General features: G+C 39.2%; 1 protein-coding gene across 1 annotated transcript in view; it reads left to right on the top strand.

Moving 5' to 3' along the window:
* Nucleotides 1-12,852, top strand: part of Sdb (SAXO downstream of blistered) — a 40,722-nt gene that overhangs the window by 12,185 nt on the left and 15,685 nt on the right. Inside the window, exons 2-3 of the mRNA XM_076368348.1 lie at nucleotides 3,619-3,884; nucleotides 5,282-5,578. Of these exons, the coding sequence (XP_076224463.1) occupies nucleotides 3,619-3,884; nucleotides 5,282-5,578 (563 nt within the window). The remainder of the gene's footprint in view (nucleotides 1-3,618; nucleotides 3,885-5,281; nucleotides 5,579-12,852) is intronic.

Consider the following 12,852-nt stretch of genomic DNA (forward strand, 5'->3'; position numbering starts at 1 on the left):
TTAACTGTAATACACATATTTGTCATTTTTCCACAACCAACGATACAGTTTCTTTTGAATTATCTTCCAGATAATTATCTCTTATTTCTTTATTTATTGTATTTACAATATTATATTGAGTATACTTGAACTCGCCGAAAATGAAACGTTGGCATTTCGCAGATCGACCGACCGATGCGCGAGTTAAATAATTCAACGGGCAATTTCGGTGAACGTATCCCCGTAGGTCGATACGGACGTGTAACTTATACACCTCTGAATAATGATAAAACACCTACGAAGATACTTGGCACTGTCAATTTATCTCATAAGTATACTGCTAGTATAAAGACACTACACGTGACTATGACTACCTTAAATTTTCTCGAGTTAACCCTGATAATGCCATCAGTCTATCCATCAATGCGAAATACTATTGTAAATAATATATACATATATACTACTATATTATTATACTATATAATATATACATATATATTATTATATTATTATATTATTATATTATATAATATATATGTTAAGGGCAATGCGTTTAACGTGGGCATTTTGTTAAATGATCGGGCATTGTGTAGAACGCTCAACTTTTTGGGCAATGTATATAATGGACAGGTATTTCACAAATAGCTTGGACATTTTATATAATGCTCACGGTTAGGCTTGGTTAGGTCTTGGTTACAATGCAGAGCTACCGGTCAGCTCTGTAATTCCAAGTGTCACAGTTCTGTGTCTTGCTTCAATAAATGATCCTTATGATTAAGTATGATTATAATGACTGTATGTTCATTTTGACCATATTAAATATATATCAAATTTCAAGTTTAAAACTCAAATTTCAAGCTTCAAATTTCAAACTTCAAACTTTAAACATTGAATTTCAAATTTCAACTTTGAAATTATTACAATGAACTCATCGAAACAAAACAACAAAGCCTCATCCTACATAACACAAATATCGTAAAATCAATGATAGTCATTCGTCGAATCCGATGATCCAAATTCCAAATCCTTTTTGAAATTAATATAAACAGTGAACCTATCGCACTAATACAAACCGACAGTTGCATTGACCGAAAACGAGGTGGTGAAGAAAGAATGCCAGTTCCGTCGACCTGGAAATTCATTTGCAGAAAATGACAAGTGGGAGTGACACGAATGGAAACGTCCTCCTCGTCGCTAATCTGAACTTTGCCGATATTCCAGGACTGCTTCGCCTAGAGAAGTTCGCGATGAAAAGATTTCCATTAGGTTCACTCCCTCCATCCGGTACCGTTTTCAATGATATCTCCGAACGAATCGGTCCTGCAAAATCTAGAGATCATGATGCGTCTGGATTATTCGAAATCCGTGCTATTTAAGCTGTACATTCTACTCTAGCTAGGAAGTTGCGATTTGACGAATTCCTAACGATTTGGTTCACATTATCATAACATCATTAATACTATTAATATTTTTCAAATAATAAGCACAAATTCAACAATCTAATTCACAATAACTTTCAAACTTATATATACTACATTCCACATAAACCGTTCTTTTACTAAAACATCAAACGAACCATACAACAAATAACACTACTAAATACCTGTAACAATATAACTAAATATAAAGAACAATATATCAAACACTTAAATTTCGAATACTCTACCTCTACATTGCTACGTTTGCCAGGAACCGCTATAGCATCGTTCTACTACATATTAACCCCTTGCACTTAAAAGATTGTACACTCCATACATTCAACGTTTTCTAATGAAATGCTAATGAAGTGTTTAACTGTATTAAACAGAAATAATATACGAATGAAAGGATAGGACTATATCATTTTAATCCTTCATGTCCAATTGCATTACAAAAAATTCGATATTGAATATATAATTTTACCAATTTTCTATATCAAATTAAATGGAGACTGTGAGTCGCCTCCCGAGTGGAAAGGATTGAATACCCGTGAAATAAAGAGTTCCAGTGAATTTTCGAAAGGGTCAATCACTCAGGAATCTCATAAGTACCGCGGAACGGCTGGCCTGTTCACGCGAGGATGCGTTTGACGGCTCTCAGCTGCGAAACAAAATCCTCGGGGAGGCCGTCGCCGTCGCCGCGCTAGGGGCAGAAGTGGTTACCGGTTATGCGATACTGTGCAGGCGTGTGCATACTCGACATCTGCGTCGATCTCGCGTTACCCGCGCATTCCGTTTAGCTAAGCACCGCCGCCGCCGCCGTCGCCGATTTTTCAATCTGGAATAGATGTGCGTTCCACGCTCCCCGCGTTTGAAGCCGATAATTAACGGGCGGGAGGAATGGAGCCAGCCAATTACCGGTCGCGGAGCGCTTCGAAACTCGAAATAGTCCATTAAACTTCGATTAAGCGCGGTTCCCTCGGCATTTTTCAACCCTTGACAGACTTTAGATTAATTCACCCTGAGCACACGAGTGTTTAGAGCCGCTTGATAGACAGAACTTATTAAGTCGTCGCGCGTTTTGGAATTTCGCGTCGATCTTTCGGGTTTGGAACTTGGATTTTATATTTTTAAATTTTACAGTTTTGGATTTTATACGCTGAATTATGTATTTTTTGATTTTATTTGTTGAATTTTACGTTCGTAGACTTCGCTTTTAGATTGTGTACGTTAGATTTTATACGTTTAGATTGTACTCTTCGAATTTTACAGATTTTGATTTTATACGTTGAATTATAGATTTTCTCGATTGTACTTTTTGGATTTTACGTTCGTAGGTTTTATATTTTAGATGGTAGAAGTTAGACTTTATATTTTTAGATTTTACTTGTTGAATTTTATGTTTGTAGATTTTATGTGTTGGATTTCACGTTCAAAATTTTACCTTTTCAATTTCACACGTCGAATTTTATATTTCGAGGAAATTTCCTAGCATTTAATCGAGTTATTATTGACAATTATGAGAAGCATCAAAGTGATCGGGAAGAATTAGTGGATGAGCCCCCGAGCGCAATATCCCCGATAGCTACGACCCATTTGACAAGCGACAGTGCTTTGAACCGACCGTGAAAGCACCTGTAATTAGCAAGGTGATAACCATTCCTGATTAGCAGAATCTTCCGTAATTGTCTTTGTAGTAGAGGCGTGACGGCAGGCCGGGTTCATTGGCAAAGCGCGACAGCATTACCGGGGAAAATTTATTTAACGGTAGCACACTCGCTCACTCCCTCGGCTCTCAAGTCGAAGATCTTAAGGTAATTTAATCTCTGGATGACGGATAGCATTTTGAGTGATAATAGGATTTCCCTTGTGCACGGGTTTCAAGATGGAATTATGTAATACATTAAATCTTATACATATTTACAGCAACTGCATGTAATGACGTTAGCAGTATAAATTAGTAAACGAGGAAATGTATAAGAACAGGTTATTATAAATTAGTAAACGAGGAAATATATAAGAAAACATTATCATAAATTATTAAACAGGGAAATATATAAATGCGCTCAACGGTTACTCCTGGCGAATCAAAATGGCGTCGCATTAGTCAAATAACATAACCCCGTTTAATCGTATATTTCGTTGATAAGACTATGTTTCATTGACTTAATCATCGCGACCAATATTGCTCTAACTTTGTTCCTCACGTTTCTGTCCCCAGAGAGATGTCACTAAATCAACGACCGAATTCATCGACAAAGAGCAGGTGACTAGTATGGTAGCGCGGGATGTCGTCGACGACGCCCGGTTCGACAAGTTTGCCAGCTCGGTACCAAGATCCCCAGTCGATTCTCCGCGGAAAACCTCGCCGGAGAGGCCAGGATATCCACGTGGAATCCCTGGGCTTAGGGAGGACGATCGACCGAAACCGATCCCGGCCGCTGGGAAACCAAGTCGACCTCCTCAACGCGAAGACAGTCCCAAAAGGTAGCGTGTACTTTGCTACTAAAGTCTTGAAGATGTATGCGTGTAGCCATTAGGCTGCGGAACTCTGTGGAAACTCCACTTCGTGTAAAATTAGTAATTTTAAGTGGCAATGATATTAGATAACACTAAATAATAATAATAATAATATTAAAGAATATGAAATAATAGGGGTATTGAATAATATTAAATAATACTAAATAATAATAGTATTAAAGAATATGAAATAATAGTGGTCTTAAATAATATTAAATAACACTAAATAATAATAGTATTAAATAATAGTTAATGATAATAATATTGATCAGTATTAAGTAAACAATTATAGCTTTCCATAGATCATTTTATAGCAATGAAACTAAAGGAAACCCTATGTCGTTTACAGAGCTTGTGAAAAAGATAACGTGACGACGTAATTATTTTGACATTAATATGTCATTACGAACGCTATTAACGCATTAAAGGTCCGCAGTTTAGTAATATCATTATTTCGTCATTAATATGTTGTTATGGACGTCGCGAAGATCCGTAGTATAGTTATCACAACATCTATCCCGTTTAACTGTAACTTAAACGTTTAGAGATTCGAGGAAAGAGTTAGAGGTCGAGGATTAACTTATTCGCTAACCACCGTGCATAACTGTACGAAGACTATGCAACGGTAACGAAGGGGTGGCAGGGTGGCACGTAGAAACTGACTATGCTTCGCATGCAAATATCGGAACTTCGGTGTGATTTTAATTAAAGGCGTGGCGCGCAAGGGAGTTTGAAATATTCTCTGACAATGAGTTCGGTGTGTACAGCCGAGTTTTATGTTTCGAACGAGGTTACGGGCTCCGCCGTCGCCGTACCCGTCAGACTTGATTATAAAGCTTGCCGTTGTGTATTCAACCTCGGGATTCCTTTCTCTCTTAACAGATTGCAGTTAAACGGGCCATTCCTCGTTTTGCGTGGGAGAAGCACTTGCCCTATGCGTCGAACGTTTTACACAACAAATAGCATTGCAGACCTTCATACAAAACAAAATTCACAGCATGCAACTCACCAAGATGTTGCATTAAGACAGTTGCATCGTGTTCTTAACACGTTGCATAGGGGCTATTTTGATTGAATCTATTTGCATCAATTGCACTCAGCTCGTTTCATTATTCAATACGTCTTCGAGAGCTGTCATTCATTATTTGATAAATATATTTGTAAATGATTAAATCGAAAGTAAGACCTAAATAAAATTCGATTCATGCAACGAATCGCCATGAAAATTCATTTCCGAGTCTGGTGAAAGAGTTGCATCGCTTAAATTCGGGTGACATGGCAGTCAAAGTGTTGATGCATCTTCGAGAACGATGAAATAGAAGCAGAATTTCATTGTAGATTTTAAATAGTGTATTTTTTCGCAGAACCCCCGTGGGCAGATCGCAGTCGCCGGATAAGCCTCGCGATTTCGTCTCGCCCGCGGGGAAACCGTTACCAGCGGCGGGAAAACCGAGTCGGCCCGAGGAACGGCCGACACCTGGGAAACCATCTCGACCGGAGGAAACGGCCGGGAAACCGTCACGTCCCGGCGATAAACCGAAAAGGGGTGATCAGACACCCGACTCCCTCGACGAGGACGACGTTCAGCCGGAGAAGCTGCCAGATATTCTGTCGAAGATCCCTTTGAAGGAGCAATGCATCTGCGAGCTCTGCACCTGCGGGTGAGTTATGCATTTTCTGCTTCTTTCACTTTCTTTCTTTTTTCTTTACTTCTTTTCCTTTTCAATTCATAAATTATGATGGTAACCGATCGATGAGATTAACAAATTTTTATCGTTATTATCGATCTATATAATCCTCCAACTATAGGTTAAATGTATGTTCAGACTACACGACTAGGAGAATGATGAAATTATTGACTTTCTGTGATATTGATTTCATAGATTTGATGTATCATTTAGAGTCATAATTATCCATGCACTCAATAATTAGGATTCTCTAATTATATCTCAGGATATAATACGATCAAATTTTGCAAGCTTCCTTCGTAGAGTTTCTACTCTTCAGTTATGTTAGCTGTTAATCGACACATTATATCGGATAATCGACCTACCGCTGTACCGTTAACTGCTTTTTGCATAATTCTAAACGTGCCTTTTACAAGCCTCTTGCGTCTTTGTTCCCGCAAGTAGCAGCTCCACGAGGATCGTATAAAAATTTACGAACCGCGGAGGGTCGAGCCCTGCAGCCGCGATATTAAACAAGCCGCGTGTTCGCCGCGCGTCGTAAATTATGTAGTTAAGTGAATGAAACCGTGCGGTTGAACGTCGTCGGTGTTACGTTAGTACATACGGATTTAGGCGATATTTATGCCAGTACTACGTATTCTTTTTTTACTTAGATTGGCAGGATTCGAACAAGAATTTAACTCTCTTCGGGGTGTACCGCATCCCCATTTGTTGGGTAAAAAGATGTTCGAGGTGAAAGTTCTTTGGCGTCAAGAGTTGAAATTATGGTTGACGAAAACACGGTTGTTTTGGTTGATTCCGAGTAACTTTCGTTTGAAACATTTCTTTTATGCGATGAATGGTTTACAAGTAAATTCAGATATCTGAATGGTTCGCTTGTAAACTATTTATCATATAAAAAGAATGGTATATACACAGGAAAAGATGGTAGTAACGAAGTGAACGTTTTTATCAAAGCAAATGCCGTCCATTGCACCAGAGTTGGCATGCGGAATGGAATAGGGACAAGAGGGATTACTTGCTATGTGCTTCGTTTATAGTTTTAATTGATTACCTCTAATCGTATTGACGAATAGCAAATTAATATTGAAAATAAGACGAGAAAAGATGAAAACTATTAGTCGACCTAAGGTCTCGAAAGAACTAAGAGCGATGCGTCTACCGGCAATTAAGGAATTTCCCTTTCGGGAACGTTCACGTTTCAACAGTCGATAAACGGCGAACGTCGCGTCGCTGCGGCTAAATTGAAGTACGAGGTGAACGTTAACGACGATAATTAGATAGAGTTCGAGCGGTCGATGAAAAAACAGCTTCCGATCCGGCCGAATTCGGCCCGGGACATTAATTTGCATCTGTTCCTACGCGGCGTTGTGTATTCTAATCTCGTTAGCTCTGTTTCGAAGTGGGTCGCGTCACGGTGCTCTGCTGAGACGAACGTACCACTACGGGATAAGGTAAATTAATTCGCGCGTTTCAGAGCCTCTACGGAACACGCCTCGTCCTTCAAAACGAATTACCGTTCCCCGTGCTCCTCCCGCGAATTTTCCGAGGAAAGAAGTGGAATGAAATGACACACCATTGTTGAGGCGGAAAATAACGTCTTTGGAGCGATCGGTGTGGGGAGGAAACGGGCTTTCTTATTTGCTAATATCCAGATGGAGTATTTATGAAATTGTTATTAGTGTTTATAGTAGTGTTTTATTAACAATAACAATGCTCGCTTATTGTTGGAATAATTATTCAATTTTTATTAGTATTTACAGCAATACTTTACTAGTAATAGAGTAATATTCGCGTAGAATATTTGTTACATTTTTATCAGTATTTATAGTAATATTTTATTAGTGATAGTAATATTCGCTTAGAATACTTATTAAATTCTATTACTCTTTGTAGAAAGAAATTTATTACTTGAAAAATTAAAGATGGAACATATTTTGGAATTATATTGTGTATCTCAAGCACAAACAGGTATTGTAGAAAATAATATTCATTTTCTAAATTATAGATTGTGTAATTTTGAATCGGGAATTTCTCAGATACACCATACGAACCGTTAAAAGGAGAAAGATCGTTGATCCATTAGCAGTCGTCTATATTTACGAGCGCACGCGATTAAATTCCGCTCTTGGAGTTTGTCTATTAATAGGACCATTTTCAACGAGGTAAAAGAAGGATTAAAAAATGGGAGGTTGTAATTCATGGAGAACGTGATCGGAATTATTAATCGTACAGCCGGTTGAGTATCGTGATTGCAGCCGCGGTTTTTCGTTGCGGCGGGCTTTCGTCATCGTGACCATGCATACGTCGGCTTTTTTCGAGGCTCTCGAACATCGCAATTCGATCTGATACCGTGACTGGTATATTTTATAGTGAATAGAATTCGATGCGCAGATATTTCCATTCGGAAGCTTGAATAATTGGTACATTTTACAATTCCTTTTTTCCCGATAACCAGACCTTTAGTTTAGTACTTTATAACTTTTATTTTCTTTCGAAAACTAGATCTCCAATCTCTACTTTGTAATTTTTATTTTTTCTCGAGAATTAGATCTCGTATTTTTACTTTATAATTTTCATTTTCTAAGAGGCGCTCCAATTAACCAACTAAAGTATAGTTTCAATAAAAATGGTTGAAATAACGCAAGAAAGAAAGGATCTCTCTAGCCAAACTTTTCGTCAAAGACGAAGAATTTAGAAAAAATGAAGTGTAAAACATGTTTCTTAGAGATGATAATTTTTATTGATTAGTGTCAGTTTTTTGGTGCGATGTAAGGTGTTATTGAGGAGACAGTAAAACACAATTCACACCTACGTTTTACGTTCGCGGAAAGGTCAAAATCTGATATTTATTCGTATCTTTATACAGCGCGCTTGTACGATGTCTTTTTGGAGTCACGCGTCGGCGGTACGATGCTCCAGTTAATAATGGAAGCTCTAGATGCCGTTTTTCTACTGTTCCAATCAAAAGTCGGATGTCGCTCGTCTACTGTTGTATGCCGCGCGCCGAAAATGCTCCAAAAATGCTTAAATGCCGTCCGCCGCATTCCCCTGTTTAACCGGGGTTATATACCCGGTTCAAGACAGAGAACCGCGGACGGACAAATCAATTAAAAACGTGGTGACGAAGTCGCTACAGTTTCATGAAATATGAAAGCTGCAATTTATAATGCGATTAGGTCCACAAACAAGAGAATAAGAGGTCGTCGAAAATCACGGATCACCGCGATTGACGGCGTTAACTATCTCGACACCGCAACAGACTGCTTATTTTTCGCTTTCTGGAACTTGTTGAACCCAGTGGCTCGTCACCTGGTTCCGCTCGCTAGTTTACAAACAATCCTTGATATCTTATGCATGCCTCCGCTGATTACTCCGCAGACACGGTCTCTCGTGGTGTTCGTCCCACTCCCTCGATAAGAACGTCACCTGTTGGTTCCGCGACCCGACAACTTACAAGACGCCTGTTTAGATAAGCATTTCCTGGATGGGGAAACAGCGAACGGGACACAGAGGAATTGTTGTTGCTCGGAAGCTCGACCTTTATACCGCTTGCTCTGGGGATGCAGAGTCTTTAAAGTGATTGTACCGCTCGTATTCGCGCAACGATAAATCATGATTCTCACGGCGAGAATTATCGAATCCGTAATTTCAACTGTCATTCCTTTCCTCGTCGATGAAGTGGAAAGCAACGATCACGGTTAAAACAGCAGGGACCTTTAGCTTCTAATTACAATTTACAATTGATATTATCTTCTATTCCCATTATATTGCAAGACGTCTTCTAAACGGAATTTGGGGATTTCCTAAACTTCAAATTTAGATATCATCGACAGTAATAAACAAAAATACAAGTAACTAGGAAAAAATATTTGTTAAACGTTATAACAATCATGATGATTATAACAATAACCTAAGCAATAATATCAATAACAATAACAATAACGACAACAATAATAGCAGTAATATCAACAGTAACATCATTAACAACGACAACAACAAAAATTCGGTACTCCACACGAATACCAAGTTCCATAACAAGCATTACCTAACAATACCAATCTATCAAACTCAATGCTTGAAATATATATATATATCCAAACATCAATAGAAACAGGAAGATTAAATATCTGCATCTGTTAGATTCATAACCACAAGGAGATAACGCGTGAGATTGAGTAATCAACCTTTTATAGTCACGATTCCGAGAGCGCATTATTCACGGTTTAACACTCGCATCTTTCAAGCCCGTAATTACTCGAGGTTGCCGTGAAGTTGTTCCGCGCTGCTCTATCCTTGAGGCGCGTTCTTCCAGTGCTTCGAAGCGTCCCGTATGCATATGAAGGGAACTGTGTGTGCACACGTCGCTCGCCGAGAGAAACTAGGACGCGAGACAAGCCCTTTTACGGGAGGTTGTTGCCAGCCAATCGCGATCGGCTGCTCGCTCTTCTTCCTTATTCGAGCCGTCTCGTCTTCCCAAGGCAAGGTGATCGTGATTCAAATTTAAGGTGATCCGCTCCCGACGACGACGATCCGTCTCGCCCGTGGACGCGCGAAGGATAAAAGCCAATTGTTCGGCCAAAAATCAAGGATGCCGGCTTGGCGGTGATAAACCAATCACGGTTCGCCTTCTTTGGATGTTCTCGACGGCGACCGTGTCTCGCCGAGGACCCTATTTTTCGCGCGAGGACGGACATTTGCAAATTGGGTCAGGATTAAACTGATCTCCGTGGCAAATAGACTGCAGAAGTTTCTGCGTTCGTGTTGAATTCCAGAGAGAATGGCAGCGAAGGTGTGGTTAATAATGATGTTGTTAATGTACATATAAGTTTCTATATTTACGTCAAGTTTTGAGAGTAAAATTAGTACTGAAACCTTTATTCGTCTAAAGTATTGTGAAGCGTATACAGACTACTGAACAGACAATTCTGTCTTGACTTTTATTAAACTTTGCAGTTTACCATTCGAAATTTCAGTTTACCTATAAACTTGTAACTTCGAATGTCGAAGATCAAAGAATATGTAAACTTCTTACAATTAGCATTGCTCACGCTTCCGGTACTTCGATTTCGACTCTCCTCGTAGTTCCGCGGGCTATCGGCTCTTAAATCTGTATTCCGCGGACGTAAACAAGGTCGGCTTCGTGATCCCAGTGAATTGAGCCGATGAATGGTAATCCTGGTTCCCGGTAGATTGAAACGCTTGACCTAAATCGAACGAATGCGATCGAGAGATCGCGGAAAATTGGTTGCATGCCTGCGGTCCGCAGGCTAGTTCCGGTGGTCCACTTCACTCTGGATCGGTAATCCGCGGTTGCTTTCGTAACGGTTCGAAGTTTTGCTTCGTCGGCTTGCTAACATCGTTATTGCTTTCGCGGAATATTTGATTCTTGTCTACGTTACCGCGCTATTTTGAATCTTGTTTATTATAAATTACTCGTTGGAAGCCTGCAAAATTTACTTCCAACCATATTCCTTCATTATTTATTCCTAAAGTAATGATATCGTCCAAACACTGATTTGAAAAAGGACTTTCTCATCAATCTAATTACTTATTAACACTACGCTCTGAAAATTAGTATTTGATTTATGAGAAAAATCGATATGAATGAAGACTGTGATCCAATACTTATCGGTTACTTGAGATTTCCATATAAATAAATGTCCAATACAATGTATACTTCATTTAAACATAAAACACCGATAATAGTGAGACAATTATTCGTTTCGATCTATATACGATAAATACCATTGTCCATCATCGAACAAATCCAGAAATATTTATCGACTCTTCATTATACAACAAGGGGTTAAAGTGGTACTTACGTATTTTACTCACCTTTGTTTCCTCACTGGTCACGCTGGCCATTCGGGTTAGATCTATTTAATATTATATGTACGTATTTAATATTATAACACCTTATTAACCTTGCCTTAGAATTTATTCCATCCCAAACGTTTCTATTTACTCTATTTAATTCTAACGCAACACTGTGAACACAATTGTTACAAGAAAAATCTGAAACATTCAAGCTCCATTTAAATTTATTTAAAAACTAAGAAAATTGTTTACCATACGGTAGATTTATAAAATAATTTATATTTTATTATTTTATTTTATTACTCTAACCAATCACATTTTATTCCTCAAAAACAAAGGTAGTGCGTATAATACGGAAGTACTGTTAAATTTCCCGATCCCCTGTAATTGTCATTCAATTCTGGCCGGATCACGCGCCAGTTCGAGTCAATTTAAATGGAAAACCGCGTGTCGTTAATTACTCGACCGTGATCCCGTGAAGTGTGGTCCGCAGCGAGATTTAATCGAGAACGGGGATAAACTGGAGCGGAGCAGCGCCGCGAGATGCGCGCGTATCGTTCCGCCGCTCCTTTTCCTCTTTTTTCATACCTCTCACCTTTTTTCCACCGTTAAATCCCGGTCGAATAGAGTTACGCGGCAACCCGATATTCCCGATAAGCCGAAATAACAGGACACGCCGGCTCGTAGCCCGAATAAAGCGGCGTTCTGCATTGAAATTTGGCGTGCACGCCTCGTACGTGTTTCCCCTTTTTTTTTGCCTTTCATGTCGCACCTCTCCTGTTCCCGTGCTCCGTGGCGATGCATTCGAGCGCATCGATACGTACGTGCCGCGAACCTGCGAGTACAACCATTGCGAAAACGCCCTTTGACCGCCTTCCAATTCCCAAATGGTCCGGCCGGGCTCGCGACGTGAGTGGAAACTACCCTATTCCGATACTCGCGTTTCAGATTCTAAGAAACTTCTCCATCTCCAATCATCGCGCCGGTTTTAATGCTTTAACACTGAACGCACCGCGACCGGTCGAATGACTTTGAAACTTTTTCAAATATCATTGGAAATTCTGTGATACCTTTCGTTCCGTCATTTTTTGGAACATTCGAATCTTTCATTGGGGAAAGATGAATTATATATTAAACTCTTAAATACTGAAGGTAAAAAGGATATCGATCTTCCGTTATCTGAATAATTGAATTATATGTTGGTGACTTTGTGTTTTGGTTATGAAAGTTTGATGTCTCGGAAATGTTGATATCACTCCTTAAAGGATGAACTTTATGTCGATTACGATGTTGTCAGGTTTCCAATTTTTGCCTTTTCTTCTGTTTTTGTTTTCCATGAGAAATGTTTATCGTGTAACTTGTTTATCTTTATTTTAGAAGCAGTTAGTTAGCTGATTATGGTAGGAATAGGTATGTACAATATTGGT

Source organism: Nomia melanderi, chromosome 6, assembly GCF_051020985.1.
Source record: "Nomia melanderi isolate GNS246 chromosome 6, iyNomMela1, whole genome shotgun sequence".
Taxonomy (NCBI): domain Eukaryota; kingdom Metazoa; phylum Arthropoda; class Insecta; order Hymenoptera; family Halictidae; genus Nomia; species Nomia melanderi.